Source organism: Enhydra lutris, unplaced genomic scaffold (genome assembly GCF_002288905.1).
Source record: "Enhydra lutris kenyoni isolate GAN:26980312 unplaced genomic scaffold, ASM228890v2 scaffoldscaffold7, whole genome shotgun sequence".
NCBI lineage: Eukaryota > Metazoa > Chordata > Mammalia > Carnivora > Mustelidae > Enhydra > Enhydra lutris.
This window is the reverse complement of record NW_019154091.1, coordinates 1,946,922-1,964,280: the sequence shown is the minus strand read 5'-3', so window position 1 is coordinate 1,964,280 and position 17,359 is coordinate 1,946,922. Positions and strand designations below refer to the sequence as shown.

The following is a 17,359-nucleotide window of genomic DNA, read 5'->3' as shown; positions in this document are numbered from 1 at the left end:
TGACTGCCTGAGTGTTCTTGCCATCTCCCACCTAGAGGTTCCATGCCCCTAAAGCCCAGCCCACTTCTCCAGGTTGGCTCTCTGTGGTCAGAGTCACAGGAACAGACCTTGCAGCTGTATCCAGCTAAGACTTATCTAGCACTGGCTTGTTGACAGGCACCGTCCTCCCATATTATATTTACCCCCTCACCCAATCCACATAGCACCCCCAGGAGCTGGGTGTTATTACTATCCTCATTTCATAGATGAGGATGTGGAGGAACAAGGAGGATAAGTCTCTTCGTAGACCTCCTGGGTTCCAACTGTTAGACTTTGGAGTCTGAGATGACTCAGCACCAGAGTATTCACCTAGCATGGCACCTGGCTTCCCACTTTGTCTCCAGAATGTTTCTCTAGGCTTTTCTTCCTTCTTGAGTCCACTGCTTTACCTTGAGCAATGGATCTCTGTAGTCAGCACTGAAAATGGGGGCTATTCCTTACCCGGGTTTGGAAGGACTTGAGAAAGGACATCTACTGTAGTCAGCCAAGGCCCAGGATTCCCTCTGAGACCATTCTGGCTTACCCAGAATGTCGCCATCCCATACCTCTCTTCCAGGGCACCCCTTCCCCACTCTTTCCTTTTCTCTCTTGCCCGAGAATCATCCACAATCCCAGCAGTCACAGTTGCCCCCAGAGACAGGGCAAGCCAGCCTTGTCTTGCTGCCCCCACCTCTGACCTGGGGCACTCTTCATCTTGTTGAAAAAGATTCCATAAATAAGTGTTCAGCACCTACTACTAGGGTACTAGACATTGAAGGAGTCTTCACTGCCGTGGTGCTTACATTCTAGTGGGGGTGGGTAGCCAGAAAGTGAAAATAAATACATTTAAATAGATAAAGTGCCAGGACATTCTTTTTTAAAAGACTTTTAAAAAACTTATTTGTCAGAAAGAAAGAGAAAGAGAGTACAAGCAGTGGAAGCAGCAGGCAGAGGGAGAAGCAGGTGCTCTGCTGAGCAAGGTTCCTGATGTGAAACTCCATCCCAGGACCCTGAGATCATGACCTGAGCCAAAGGCAGATGGTTAACTAACTGAGCCACCCAGGTGCCCCTGCCAGGACATTCTTGAAAAAGAAAGCGGTGTAAGGAGATGGAAAGTGAGGGAGATATTATTTCATGTATCATCCTGTGACTCCAGATCCCAGAGGGAGGGTCTTGTACCCTGACACTGCCTTTCCATAGTTCAAGGGGATCTGGGATAGCCAGGGTCCGTCCTTCATCCAGAACTGTCTCCCTGTTTGTCTCAGAGAGAGTCTGGCAATCTTCAAGACCCAGTGCAACAGAGCTGGCCACCTATTGGCTGGAATGCTGTCTCTGTACTTATTATCTGTGGCACCCAGAACAAATTATGAAACCTCTTTGTGCTTCAGTCTCCCTAACTGTAAAAATGGGAATAATAATAGCACAATGCAGTACTACTTGATTGGAGCAATACGAGGTTAAACGAGTTAATAGGTGTGTTCACTGAGAACAGTACTGGAACATAGTAAACACAGTTATTGTTCACTGGCAAGCTCCAGGGAATTTTTGTTAACTCTGCCCTTAGCTTAGGAAGCAGAGTAGAAAGCCTTCAGGCAACACTAGAAAGTCCGCTGCTTATTTTGTTGTGTAATTGAGCAAGTATTTTATCTCTTAGAGCCTTAGTGTTTTATCTACAATGTAGATTAGAATCATCTTCCTATATTACTTTATTTTTGCATGAATTAAATACTATAGCAAATGTGATCTATCTTAGCACAGTGCGTGTTTCTCAGTAAGTGCTTTTCTGTATTAACCATGAGGGTGATGAAGAATTTAATGATGGTGATGAAAAGGAAGAAAAAGCAGGAAGAGGAAGAAGAGAAGGAGGGGGAGGGGAGAATGGGAGGAAGAAGAGGAGGAGAAGGAGGAAGAGGAAAAGGAAGAGGAGAGAAGGGAGACTGGAGTCAGAAGCCCATTCACAGTTAAGGTCCGATACTAACAGGCTTTCAAATCTTGAGCCTCAGTTTCCCCCTTCTATACTACGTGGGGTATGGGATTCACTTGTTGCTGTAATCCTTTCTGGGTTTAGTATTTTTGAGTCCTACCAGAATGCTGTGAAGGGCTGAGGCTGGCCAGAGGGCATGTGAAAGATGTGCTTCTAGTTCATTCAGTATGCCCATCTTGCTTGCTTCTTGGAATACTGAGCACAAAATGCATTGCTCCTCCCCTTTCTCTCTCTCCTCTCATGGAAGGAACAAGGTTCTCCTCCACAGATACGGGATTCAGAGCTGTGTGTGGGGCCATCGACCCGCTGAACGCCAGAGGGCAGCAGAATCAGCATATTTTCAGCTCGGGGTGTTTTTCTGTTTTTTTTAGCTCCTCCAAAGGGAGAACACTAGTTAGACCAATGGGTTAGTTCAGACAAACCCAGAAAGGAAAAGAAAAGAAAAGAAAAGAAAAGAAAAGAAAAGAAAAGAAAAGAAAAGAAAAGAAAAGAAAAGAAAAGAAAAGAAAGGAAAAGAAAAGAAAAAAATATCAAAGAATATGAGAAGATTGCAAAACGTCAAAGGATTCGAGTCTTGAGGAGACAAATGTGGGAGCAGCCCACCAAGCCCCAAGTCCTCGTCACAGAGACTATGAGGGACCCCCAGGCAGCACTGCAAGACCGTGGGGGCACTAACCCCTGTCCAGGGAACTCTGGTAGTTTTGGAGCCTTGTCACCAACCAGAAAAGACCCAGAACACAGCCAGGCTGGAGAAGTGGCGAAGCTTGGTGGGTAATTATACAGATTTCAGAGCCAAATCGCCTGGGTCCAAATCTTGCCTCTGCTACTTGGTAATTTTGGGACTTCAGGAAAATTACTTAACCTCTACCCTCCAGTGTCCTATTAGTAAAATGACTATAATCATAATATGGCCTTCAGAGTACGTGAAGAGTAAATGAGCTAATGGGTGAGTAGAGCTTAGAACCATGCGTGGCACACAGCAAGTGCTTTTTAAGTAATTGGTTCCATTATTATCATTATTATCATTGTAGAAGGCCAAGTGACAAGGGGTGACAAGCCTGGTACACACTTTTCCCAGGCAGCAGCCCTACCTTTGGATCTATTGACTTGTCCTCTCCCCAGACCTCACCTGAGGCTAAAGCATCATCTCCCAGAGGACACTGTGTAATGCCTATGTGTCATCTGGGGTAAAGGGAAGACTCAGGCCAGGCCTCACAATGAAGAGATGGAGTTCACCAGCCATCACCTTGGAGAGCAGGGCAAGGCTTAAAGAAATGAGACCCGAGAGAGGCAAGTTCTGGTTGTTGGGGATGGGGGAAGCAAGGTCCCGACATGGTTCACTTCCTCAGTGTGGCCATGAAGCACATGAAATGACCAGGCACTAAAGGAAAGGAGACTACAGAGGACCCCAGACAAAACAGGATCAAGCCTTTGCCTTTTTGTACGAAGCCTACACTTTGTTTTAGAGCCTATCATATTTATTTCTTCCAATACTACACATACATTTATATACGTATATCATACATATTTATATTTGCAGGTAGGTATGTGTCTCAGAGTTCAGAGAGGCCGAAGTACTCCATGTCCCTATATCTGCATATCTGTATTTGTTTCTATGTACCTGTAAGACCATTAGTCTCCTGTGTGATGCCAGAGCTTGAAGTCCCCAGGGCAGGAGACAGAAGGGAAGACTGGGGTAAAATGGAGGAGATGAAGGCTGGAACCCCACAAGGACAGACAGATGGCTAGTCTTCAGAGAACAGCAGAAGCCTACAGCTGGTGGACGCCAGTCCTTCTGGCCTCCCCACCCTCGATGGAGCAGGTGTCCTGCAGAAGCAGGGGCCCTTCATCTGCAGTTGAAGATGCACCCGGCCCAGGAGTTGGCGAGACTGAGCAGCTCCAGGGAAAGTGGACTGGTTGCAGGCCCAGCTGTAAAGCTTACACCTTACCCTGTGCAAAGTGTGTGCACATCCTGGGCCTGAAGTCGGCAGGTCTGTGTTCAAGTTTCATCTCTCCCACCCACAAACTCTGTGACTCTGAGCAAGTGACTTGATTCCTGAGGCTCTAGCTTCTCCTCTGTGAAATGGGTGAGGCGGCCAATTCCTGGCCTGCTTCTTTGGTTAGGATGAGAAGCGACGGACCCGTGCACAGTAAGTCGATCTCCCATCCTTACACTTGAACCTAACAAAGAAAACCCAGAAACACTTCTCTGGTTAAGTAGGGTCTCAGAGGCCACTGGTGGCAGGGTCAGAGCTTGTACCTATGAACCTGGGATCTTCTAATTTTCCCAGCAAAAGTTATAGCTATTTTTTTTCCTTTGAAGTTAAGTTTTTGAGAGCTTAGGATGCGCCAGATACTATGCTAAGTATATTATTTCTATCGGTATAATTCTCAAAGTGATGCTAGGGGGTGGACATTATTTCTGCTTTTCTGATGAGCAAACTGAGGCTTGAAGGGAGAAGGGACTTGTTAAGATCACTGCACTTACTGTGAAACGAGGATTCTGAAGAATTACTCCACTGGGCTTAGAATAAGGTGGGGGGCAGCAGGGGGGGTGATTTTAGATTCCTGATCTCCCACCTGGAGACAGAAAGGAGGTCACACACTAAAGCAGAATTTAAAGTGCTTGAAGAAAATCCCTAGGGAAGCCCCGGGTCCTCCCCATCTTCCTTCCATCTCCATCTCCCTTCCCAAGCCTCCCTGGTTTAGGGGTAGAAACTTCATGTTTCCTTTCTCTTCTTCAGTGGGAGTGGTGGGCCTCTCCCCCACCCTGGCACAGTGCTGGGAAGAGAGACTGACCCCGACGACCCAGGCCTTCGTCTTGAAAAGTTAAATCAGATTAGCTCATTAATGACCTTTGCAAATATCTCCGCGGTGGGCTGGCTTCTGTGGGCCCCTCGACCGCCTCACGGGCTGCTGGGCTTGGCGTTAATGAATGACTTGGGCAGGCTGGTGCAACAGAGGCCCTCTGTGAAGCCAGAGGCACTGGAGGGGGGCAGATCATTAATAAATATTGATTTGGCTCCAAGGGAAGCAGCCTGCAGGACAACTGACCCTGGACACCCACGTTGTGGTCTCATTAAGTCGGGGTCAACTGCTCAGCCCGGACGCCGAGGGGTGGCTAGCTTAGGAGTGCTCCTGAGTAAGAGGCCCCCACAGGCCTGGTGGAGCCTGCTTCCTGATCAATGGGTCAGAGAAGGCCTGTTAAATTTATAGCAGTTTAAGGTGCAGGCTGAGTCCCATGAACCCCCTCCCTCCAGCAGACATCCACCAGCCCCAGGGGCTAGCCAGCAAGGCACCCAGACTTGCCCCAGACTTCTGCCTCCAGCCTGTCTCAGGGAGGGCAATAAATCCTTCTTTTCTGGGCCCAAAATAGAAGGGTATTCTCACTCCCTCTTTCCAGGCTCCTGGATGTCTCCTTTGAAGCAATGGCCTCCAGCCTCCTGGAGAACCATTGGTGTGCTGATCCCAACAGCTCCTCCAAAAGGAGAAGGGTAGTATGCCAACAACCTGCAGGTTGAAGGCTTTTGACAGTTTTATTTCTCTCTTTTAAGAGAGAAGATGGAGGAAGAGAAGGAGAAGGAAGACAGAAGGAAGAGAGAAGGAAGGCCCCTCAGGAAGGTCTTGGCAAGAACGGGTGAACCAAATTCTAGCTGTTGGTGTCAAGCTAGTTCCTTCCTCCTCCTGGACAGAGCAGAGGAGTGGAGGGTTCAGGGCTTGCTTTTATCAGTGATGCGACAGGCAAAGCATTCGATCTCTTCATCCACATGTTAAAATAGAATGAAAAGCAGACAAACAAAAGGGCCTTAGCATGAAGAAAAGAGGTAAAAGTGTGCTGAAATAAATTGATGGTGGAAAGAATGAATGGGTATGTGTGAAATCATGAATAATATCATGAAAAAAATTAAAGAATGACCCGCAGCATCCTTTATTCCAATCACCATCCTAAACTGGAACTATCCTCCCAATATCCTTGTGAAGATGTCACGTATCTTATAGACATATCTACTGGCAAGTTGCCCACTATATCCCCAGATACCAATTTCTGGTTTCTGAAAGCTTACATTGTAACTCAGTCTGAGTACCTGCCACTTACAACTGGAGTTATGGACGATCTACCTGAAGACAAACAGAATACATTGAAAGGCTCTTGCATATCATGTCTGTCTTCTTCCAGGTGTCCCTCCCTGACCCTGCACTCCCTTCTCACTACCATGCCCAACACTGGCTTCAGTGTACCTCCTAGGTGCTCCTGTTGCGACCCATACTTTCCTATTCCTGCATGTATCATGCCACATAGAAACTACCTACTCGATTATAAGACACGTGGGTCTAGGCACCATGTTTGGTTTTTTCCCTACTGCATCCTTATCTTGTGGCTGATACTGAATGGGTACCCAATGAATATAAGTTACACAAATGAATGATTAACTGAATTAGAACATAAATGTGGATGAAAGAGAAGAAGGTGACAAAGCTGACTGTGGTCTTTGAGAGGGAGTAGTAAAAGAAAAAGTTTCTTCATCTGAAGATGAAGAAACCCTCAAGAGTCAGGATTTTAATAAGAGCCACATAATTTATAAAATACTAAGGAAAGAGAGAATTCCAGGGGTATCATGGATTAAATCATTAATCCATGGCTAAATGCTATAAAAAATGTTTAATCCATGGTTAAATGCTACAAAAATTTCAAAGAGAATGAAAACAACAAAAAAGAGGATACTGGTTTGGGTCATCGGTGTTGCCAGAATGGTAAGGAAGAGGAGAAGGAAAGAAAGAAGGAAGTGAGAAGTGAGGGAGGGAGGAAGAAGGAAGGAACCTGCATGAGAAGCTGGCCTTCTATCTCTTAGACCAGTACTATTGCTAATACAACACATAGACAAGCTGATAAGGGTATGCTTCAAAAGCATATTCACAGGAAGTAAGATTTGGAAGTGACAGGACATTCCCAGCACCCCTCACATCATCCCACACATGAAGCTGTGTCCCCAGTTGCCAGGTAAGGTTGGACCCAGTGAGGGTGTGGCTGTCACCAACTCCTTATAGATTAGCCTAGTCACTGTCCATACCTACACAGCTGGTGGTGTCAAATAACATAATAGCTGGCTGGTGTTGTGGATCATAGAGCCCCTCCCCCTCCCTACTGAGGATTAAGGATATGTAAGTTCAAGGGCTATTCAACTCAAGCAAGCTCAAGCCATCAAACACCATAACCTTCAGAGTATCTTCTATGATCTTCCCCATAAGCCCTAGAAAGTGGCCAAGTTGGTCTTAGCTCTATTTCACATATGAGAAACAAGAGATAAGGAGGTCACCCAGCGGTCAGGTGGTCAGATGGGATTCAAATCTAGCTGGCAGTTCACAGAAGAGGAGTCCAAGTCCTAATTCTTGACTAAATTCCTGGCTTTTTCTGCGTCACTATGGTGCTCCCTCAATCCAACGTGAATGGCAAATCGACATTGTTACAATCATTTCATATTCTCTTATCACCTCCAATCACACCTGTCGCACAGAGAAAATGTATTTAACAGGGTAAACCTGAAGGGCCGCATGGACTGCGGAAACGTCACTGTTCCAAAGGAGCACTGTGTCTCCTTTCCTAATACTGAAGATGAGAATACCGTTACCTTCTTGCTCTAGCTATCTAAGTTGGCTGTTGCAAAGCTTAAACGAAACAACTGAATAGAAAAGAACTTTGAAAACACAGGATTGGGCATGCAAATAAGGGATCCCTCTTAGAAACAGAGACCATTTATAAATTTATGATCTTCCTTAGCTTGAAGCCCTGAGACCTGGCAAATGGAGTGGGCTCTAGAAATAATGATCCCCTTGGATCTTCCCTTGCCAGTGAGTTGAGCTGCCTCTAACAGACTGCAAGGGAGTTACCAACAATGCCAGCTCTGCTTCCAACTCCGGGCTTGGTACACACCCCCTGCTTTGGTTTATCCTCTTAGCTGTGGGTCTGCTCGTATCAATGTAGCATTCTGCTGAAGCAAAAGTCTCATGCCCAGCTGTCATGACTTAATGACATCAATCGCACCCAGCAAGCATCCAGGCGGACTGAAAAAGGCTGTCAGTCCCATGTGTTTTTACAAACATGCATACCCTTGGTCTCCTGCAGGCCCAAGGCCACAAACAAGCACCTTCAACCCTGAGAGGTGCCCTTGGGGCAAAGTGAAATGCACAGGAGTAGGTTTGGAACCATAAAGAGGACAAAGGGAAGACGGAATCACAGAACAGAACAGCAGATACAGGGAGAGAGGAAAGGTGGGCACGGGCGATGGGTATGGGGAACCCGTCCCCTCAACCATCTGGAAACCCCTACAGCCCTAAGCAGCTTCTCTTTAAGGGTTTCAACTCCTTGGGAACCATGATCCCTTTGAAAATCGCTCTTTAAAAATATGCATGCACAAGTATATGTACCATCTTGCCCACAATCTCCAAGGAATTGTAGTCTTCCTCCCCCAACAACTGATCTGAGACTGCTGCCTTATCCAGGCCCTGCCCATCAGGGCAACAGTACTAGAGCAGCAAGGGGGCTGGACTGCCGGGCTGGAAGCATCGAGGGGTGTTTAAGGGGGAAGGAATGAATGTCATGATGCTGCCCTTTGTCTTCTCACAATAACTATTTCCCTTAAATCACTGCTTCAGGAATCGATCCAATAAAAAAGACAAAACTGGGGCACCTGGGTGGCTCAGTGGGTTAAAGCCTCTGCCTTCCGCTCAGGTCATGATCTCAGGATCCTGGGATGGAGCCCCGAATGGGGCTTTCTGCTCAGCAAGGAGCCTGCTTCTCCCTCTCCCTCTGCCTGCCTCTCTGTCTACTTGTGATCTCTGTCAAATAAATAAATAAAATATTTTAAAAAAGAAAAGAAAATAAAAGAAAAAAAGACAAAACTGTAAGTGCCCCCAGGCCAAACAGATAGAAACATAGACAAACAGACAGACAGGTAGGCAGATAGATAGATAGATGAAAAAATAGATAAATAGCCCTTCCACTCCCCCACAGAAAATACGGTCATACTGGCAGTGTGGACTCCCTTTGCCTCCACCACAGGACTTTTAAAATTACCACAGCTTGAACAAAATCCACCAGATGTCCATTTGCTCTTGGAAAAATAATTCCAATCGGATAAATTTCTCAAAAGGTGATAATCCTATGCCCCTGTCTGGCCAAATCAGTCTGTCCGTCTGCTTCTCCTGGTTGCAATCTGCCTCCATGTAGGAATTTTCCATCCCCCTCTAAACGTCATGTCATGCAGAAGACTCAAAGGGAAAGGTAAAAGGATTAGTAGATTGATCGATAGAAGATATTAATGCTCTTTCATGTTGGGTTGAAGAAGGATTTGAGGTCATCAGGAGAGACGGTAGCAAGAGAATAGACCTCAAGTATTCAAAAGACTCTCTGGATTAACATCCTATTAAAGTCACATCAGCTTCTCCAGGAGGCATTTTAGAAGGTTGGGATTTCTTTAACATGTCACCATAATTAACCTTCCCTTAAGCTGTTTTGGGTGGGGAACGTTAGCAATTAAGAAACTGGAAACTTTCATTTTCTATCACCCACCATGGCCTTTTGAATGGTTTAAAAACAAGAGTGGAAAGTGGTTTAGCCTAATTGATTCAAGGGGTTCAGCTCTCCCACTTCAACCTGCTGTCAGGCTCACTCCTGATATCTGAGCCCCTCCAAAGAAAGGGCATTTTTGTTGAGTGAAAGAACCAAAGGTTCAGATCTACCATAATGGTATTCTTCCTCTAATCATTCTCACACTGAGTCCCATGAAAAGAACAGCTCTGCAAAGGGATGGTTGTTTTCCCTAGAAGGATCTGTTTCTGGGCCCAGACTCCAGGTCACAAAACCAAGAAACCCAAAGAGGCACCCCTCTCTGCTGGGGCAAGACTGTGTTGTTTTAGCACCGTTAGCACACTGAACAACTGTTCTGTTCCATGGACACTGGGGTCAGGAAACTGTCTCAGATGGGGGCAGCCTGTAGGGGCTGGAATGATCAACCACATGAATAAATGAAATGAGACACGTGTTGTTTTCAAGGGTTTGTCTTACCAGGGTTGTTTTCACTAGGTCATATGTCAACCCAGTTCAAAGGTCAACCCCCTGCCAGATTCCATCACCTGCCCTCATCACAACACCTGCCCCTGGACTATTTCACCTGGGTGTCTCCTCACCCTCGTCAGCCCGAGAGCACCTTCAGAATGGGTCGTGTTGAGCCTTTCTACCCCCAGCCCCTATCACGATGCATGGGGCAGAGTGGTGCTTGACACAGGCTTACCCGTAACTATACAGAATTCACTCTGTGCCTTAAGGCAAGTCATGGCCTCAGTCTTTTACAATGAAAAATTAAGGGGTCTGTTGGGCTGAACGACCTCTGAGGTCATTTGGCAGTTCTCAGAATCTCTGAAAAAGTTGTTGTGTACAGGCTGGCTTTTCATGGCTCCTGTGCTGGGCTCATGATTTATAATAACAGTGAAGGTAATGGTAAGAATAGAGAACATCTACTAAACCCTTAATCACCATCTGCGAGGTTCTCGATGCTCCACCGGTATTATTTCATTAATCCTACGAGGCCGACTCTTGTTACCCCCCATTTGATACAGTGGGAGATTGTGAACATCAGTCATTTGCCCAAAGTCACACCAAGTGTAGTGCACCTTGACTCTGGAGTCTGGACTTCTAACTATTCTTGCATGTTTCCATTAAGAACTTCCTTTCTGAGCCTCCAGTTCAGGCTGCCCGCCCTTCAGTTGATCTACATGTGTCTTCCCTGGCTCCCCAAGGAGCTGCCTGCCTGCTCGTCAATTGCTTTGATTTCCTACCTCAGGACCCCAGCTGGTCCAGCCTCCACCTGCTCCAAGCAGAGGCAGAGTTTGCCCCAGGATCCGGCAGGCCCTTTGTCCTGAAGGCCTGCAGCTCCTGTTGGGAGCAGGTGGCCGGAAAAGCAAGAGAAGGCGTTCATCAGCAAAGCAGTTCGGGAGGTGGAAGGGAAGGAAGGCAAATACAGTTGATCTCAAGAGGAATTCCAAGTGCCTGCCCTTCAGTGACCCGAGCCCGTGGGCTTGGCTTTCTATGCTCTGCAGGGGCAGAATCCGGGAATAAACTTCCCCGTCTTGGTAGCAGCCACAGGAGGACAAGGGGAGGAAGAGAAGAGAGATCTCCTAGGAAGGCTTTGCAGGTATCTTTTAGAAAATGTTTCAATGGCCTGTACAAAGAGGTGGGTCTTCTCTCATTTTAAGGCATCTCTGCCAATTAAAATGTTATTTTCCACTACAGAGTTTGAAATCCTCTTAGGTCCCAGTCTTCACTGTTCTGGCAAAAAAAAAAACTTTAATAGTAGAACAAAGTGTTTTGATTATTGAGGAAAAAAGAAAACAGTTCATTTCAGCAATCACACTACTAAGTATTTACCCAAATGAGTTAAAAACTCATATCCACACAAAAACCTGTACATGAATGTTCATAACAGCTTTATTCATGATTGCTAAAATTTAGAATATATAAAATTGCAGCAAGAGAAAGAAAATTACTAATATAAGGAATAGTTATCTTAAGGAAGTGAAAAAAAAAAGCACATTTATTAAATGTCTAAAAGGTACTCCTTTAGGTCCCTAACATACTTCCTCCAGCTTAGTCCCCTGCAGTGGTCTACAAGAATAGACACTACTTTTGCCAGTATTTTTTGAAGAGAATGCTAAGTTGCTTGTGTTGCAAAATCCCTCTGTTCCTTACCTGTGTCTTTTGTCTTATCCCGAGAAAGCTCATGGACAGTGGCGCCGATGTCATGCCTCAAAATCTTGATGATGTTTGCCAGGACAGGAATGCTACGTTTATCCAGATAGGTAAAAAATTCATATTCATCTTTCTTTAGGCGTGAAGGTCTGGATTCAATGTGGGTCAGGTTTATATCATTCTCCTAGAAAAGAGAAGTGGGAGTATGAAGGGGACAGTCACTGGAATTAACACAGTCAAAACACACACAACTAGAGGGGGGCCTGGATGGTTGGTTAAGCATCCAGCTCTTTATTTCAGCTCAGGTCTTGATCTGAGGGTCGTGAGTTCAAGCCCCATGTTGGGGCTGGAACCTACTTAAACATGCACACACACACACACACACACACACACACACAACCAGAGCAAAACACGCAAAACAATAAAATGCAGAGAGAGAAAGAACGGGACTTTTTTAAATATAAGAGTAGAAGAAAGTCCTTAAAGTAACAAAAGTTATTTACTTCTCTGTGCAAAACCAAGTAATAAAAGGTGGAGGAGAAAGTGCAAATGCTACAGAAATCTGCTAAAGGTTTAGAGTTGCAAACCTAGGATTTTGGTTTGGTTCAAATGTCTAGGGCAGAAGTTGGCAAAAATGTATACACAGGGAAACCTTCTTCTCGAAATCCCCTGGAATCTCAATAATAATATCTCAGTAAATTAATAATACAGAAGCAACATTGCCCAGCTTAAATAGGATCCCCAGGAATCAGGCTTGTTGGGTTTAAATCAGAGTTCTCTATGGATTGTAAGATTAGACAATTTGCTTTCATGTTTCTAGTGCTCAGTTTTTCCATCTGTAATTTAGCATATTAATGATACCTGCTTCATAAATGTGTTGGGAGCATTGGTTGACATGTGTATGACATGGTAGATGCTCAGTAAAAATTAGCTAGTATAAAAATGGTAGTATAACTATCATTCATATTTTTATATAATTAATTTTCTTTCTTTTTTTTTAAAGATTTTATTTATTTATTTGACAGACAGAGTTCACAAGTAGGCAGAGAAGCAGACAGAGAGGAGGAAGCAGGCTCCCTGCTGAGCAGAGAGCCCAATTTGGGGCTCGATCCCAGGATCTGGGATCATGACCTGAGCCGAAGGCAGAGGCTTTAACCCACTGAGTCACCCAGCCACCCCTATATAATTAATTTTCATTCAGGTTATACAACAAATGTAGGTAGTACCCCCAGGTACTGATCATCCTTCCAGGTGGTTGGTATATATCAGTGAGCAAAACAGACCAAGATAGTTTCCCTTATAAAGCTTACATTTAAATTGAGGGAGACAAATAACAAACATAAACTATAACTAACTGATTTATGTATTATGTATTTATGTATTATATTATTATTTATTATTTATATTTTATATTATTTATAATATTTATATTTTTTATTATATATTATGTATTATATTAATTATTATTATGTATTTATGTATTATAATGATTGTAATGAAAAAGCCCAAGGGAAAAAAAAAAACACCAAGCAGAGCATGGTGAAGGGCTAGGCAGTCCTGGGGTGGCGGGGGGAAGTGAGGACAAACTGTAGAACTAAATAAGGTGGGCACATGAGGCTTCATTGAGAAGGGAACATTCATGTATATGTGGGTTTTATTAAAACAATAATCACTAAAGCTACTCAACTTCCATGTCTTTGGCTATCATGTTTTATCTATTATCAGTTTTGTCATGAAAAAGAAAAAGTCATTTATGTAACCTGATCCTCAAATTTAAATGCATGGTAGTCATCTGCTTCTTATTCGGAAAGTCTAATTTCATTGATGGACTGTCCTTTGTGAAGAAAACCAAGGAATATGCTCTACATTTGTTTAAAACAAATAAATAATAGGGGTTATCCCAAACATTTAAATGAATAAAATAAAAAAAATCTAACTTGACTGATTCTATAATTCCAAAAAATGAAATTCATCTATCTTGTAATTCAGGAAGTATATTTTTTGGAGGCGGGGGAGGCAGAGGGTAAGGCAGAGAGAAAATCCCAAGCTAGCTCCACACCAGCGTGGAGCCTGATGCGGGACTCAATCTCATGACCCTGAGCCAAAATCAAGAGTAGGACACTTAACCAACTGAGGCACCCAGGTGCCCTAGGAAGTATATCTTTATCCTTGATTGTTAAAGGCATGTGGTTGAAGAGAAAACATGAAGAATTACAATGATGACACTTTTTGTTTTGATTATCACCTCACAGTTTAGAATTACGTTCCGTGGCCTTCCTAACAAGGCTTTGAGTAGGTTAAGAGAGTTGTAAAATGTGAAATCAGAGATGATGATGCTTTTCCAGAAGTGGCTGGAGAGTCATTGGTGTTCTGACCCACCCTGCCTTCCTGCCGGGGATATCATGAGAATTCTGCAAATATCAGCTTTTATCATTATTATTACTAGTGTGCAAAGCACAAAAATAAAAAGTTCTGGGTATGGCAAACCAATAAGTAACCCCACACATGTACTCTTACTGTACTTTCTTCCTCATAATCTGAGGGCACATGATAGAGCCATTGTTTGTGGGCACCAGCTTAAGAGAATCCAGCCTGGACAGTGATGGCCAGGAAGCCCAATGTGAGGGTCCCACCTAGAGAGAGAGAGAGTGTGTGGAGGAGGGAAGACCAGAGAGATAGCAGTTGCTCTGAAGCTTTCCAGACAAACAGAGGTAACTCCCTAAACAAAGCAAAGAGCAATGTCATCCTTCTTGGCTCAGAAAGAGAAGCTTCACCTACTATTTGCCCAGGTTGAAAGTTTAAAAGAAGAGATAACCTGTTCCTGCCTTGTGTAAAGCAGAAAATACAGCAAAGCCAAGAACCAAGAGTGGACACACCTCCGGCATGCTTGTTTGCAAGAATAGAGCAGGTGATGGAAGGGGTGGGAAAGGTGGGAGCTGGAGAAAGGTCTTGAAGACTGACTATAGGCTGTTGTGTTCAACACCAACCTTCCACCCTCCACAAAAGCACTTCCAGAGAGAAGACTCTCACTTTAGGAATAGCCATAAAACAACATAGGCCCCATGACTCAGTTTTTATAAGGCTGGAGATCAAACTTATGGGGAAAAAAATTCACCAAAATTCATAACCTAACCAAACTCCCCACAATAGGGGAACAATTAGGAAAATTATAGTGGAATCACTCAGTGGAGATTATGCCCCTTTTGGAAAGCAAATAACATTCACAAATCAATCAATATGATACAAAATGTTTAGAAAATTAGAAGCTTCCACCTGTTAATCCTCTTCACTTATTTCTCCTGCCCCCCAATTCCTAATCCTAGGAAATAAAAATAAATAAAAATAAAAATAAAATAATAAGTCATGGGCATGTAATGTACAGCATAGGGAATTAGTCAATATTACTGTAATAATTTTGTGTGGTGACAGATGGTAACTAGACTTATGGTGGAGATAATTTTGTAATGTATAAAAATATCAAATCACTATGATGTACATCAGAAACTGATAGACTGTTGTATGTCAATTATACTTCAGTTAAAAAAAAAAACTTTCTCTGCCCCTCAACCCCTCACCCAACTCATGCTCTCTCTCTCTTGCTCTCTCTCTCTCTGACCAAATAAATAAATAAAAGATTTTATTTATATATATATGTAAATTATATATAATGTAATTACATATGATATACAATGGTATTATGTATAATATAGTTATATATCACATATACTTATAAATTAAAGATTTTATTTATTTATTTGGTCAGAGAAAGAGAGAGCACAAGCAGGGGGAGCGGCAGGAAGAGGGAGAAGAAGGATCCTCGCTGAGCAAGGGAGCCCCATGCAGGACTCAATCCCAGGACCCTGGAATCATGACTGGAGCTGAAGGCAGACTCTTAACTGACTGAGCCACCCAGGGGTCCCAGTAAATAATATCTTTAAAAAAATGCTTAAAGCAGTATCAGTAATCACTCTAAAATATGTTAACAGTAGTAGTCTATAGACAATGGGCCTACAGATGATTTTTGTTTCTTTCTATTTTTTTCATCATAGTTCAACTTTTCTAAAAACAACACTTACACTTTTACAAAGAAAAATTAACGTTGCTTCTTAAATGGTTACAAAGACAACCACTTGGGAAAATACTTATGATGAATTTAAGTATGTGATAATTATAACATGTTTTTAAAAAAACTATGCCCAGGTCAAAAAAAAAAAAAAAAAAAAAGGAAGAAAGAGAGAAGGAAAGAAAAAAAGAAAGAAAGAAGACTAGAATAAAATGCATCAAAATGAGTTATTATGAGATTATGTACAACTTCTATTTATTTGTCAAAAGACTTACAATATTACACATATAATGAAAAGAAAAATATATCTTTTAAATGTGAGTGAAGTTTTTGGCTAAGAACACTCCACCAAACTCTCTAAGCTATTTCTTTCCCATTTGAATCAATTTGTTAAAAATTAATTCTCAAGTTTGGCATGCAATTTGCTTATTGGAGTTTTTCCAGCTTAGATACCAATAATCTTGGTTGCTAAGAGAGACTTTAGAAATCAACCTTCAAACCTGATTATGATCATAGTTACTTTTTAGTAAATGAATTTTTATTTTTAAGCAAGGGATCTGAATAGGTATACAAACGGACCCACATATACTCACCATATTTTTGGGTGAGGGACAAAGAAAGAACTCTTTCTGTTATTGACATGGACATCTGGGTTGAGGCAAGAAAAGTTTAAAGCTAAACATTTCGAGGACAATTTCATGATTTGTCCCATAGCAAATCTACACATAAAAGATAACGGTGTAACAACTTAATTAATTAGGACTCTTGAGCAGAGAGTGTAGGGACTCAGAGAAAAATAAACTGAGATGAAAAGCCTCTTTTAATAAGGATTGGCCAGGGGGTGCCTGGGTGGCTCAGTTGGTTAAGCCTTTGCCTTCAGCTCAGGTCATGATCTCAGGGTCCTGGGATTGAGCCCCGCATTGGGCTCTCTGCTCAGCAGGGATCCTGCTTCCCTCTCTCTCTCTGCCTGCCTTTCTGCCTACTTGTGATTTCTCTCTCTCTCTGTCAAATAAATAAATAAAATCTTAAAAAAAAATAATAGGGATTGGCCAGAAATCCCTTCTTGTTCTCATCCTTAAGAAAAACCTTTCTACAGGGGGTCTTGGTCAGTAGTGAATAAAACTGCAGATACACAGAATTCCCAACGGTGAAAAATGGTGAAAAATGCCCTTCTGGATCTCTTCAAGTTTGGGGTTCATTCTTTCTTCTTCCATTTCATTCCTCAAGAAAAGGAGAATGGTACAACGGAGGAAAGATGGGCTTTGGAAATTAATCTGAGTTCAACTTCTGGTTCTGCTGCTCACCACCTCTGTATACATTAGCTGGTCATCCTGAATTCTTATTTATTTATGTTTAAAATAAAGACAATAGTATTACCTGGTAGCTCAGTAAGAAAAAGAGAAAAAGCACCTCACACAATTTTGGCTTCATTGATGGATACCCAATAAGGACTTATGATACTTTGCTTCTCTCAGTTTGGTATGGATATACATTTCCCTGGGAGGCAAAATGCATTATGTTTTATGAGTTCTTTCACCCTTTATTATTTGCT

General features: G+C 43.1%; 1 protein-coding gene across 1 annotated transcript in view; it reads right to left on the bottom strand.

Moving 5' to 3' along the window:
- LOC111142182 (phenylalanine hydroxylase) overlaps positions 1-17,359 on the bottom strand; it is a 70,568-nt gene that overhangs the window by 38,333 nt on the left and 14,876 nt on the right. Inside the window, exon 3 of the mRNA XM_022495192.1 lies at positions 11,745-11,928. Within this exon, the coding sequence (XP_022350900.1) occupies positions 11,745-11,928 (184 nt within the window). The remainder of the gene's footprint in view (positions 1-11,744; positions 11,929-17,359) is intronic.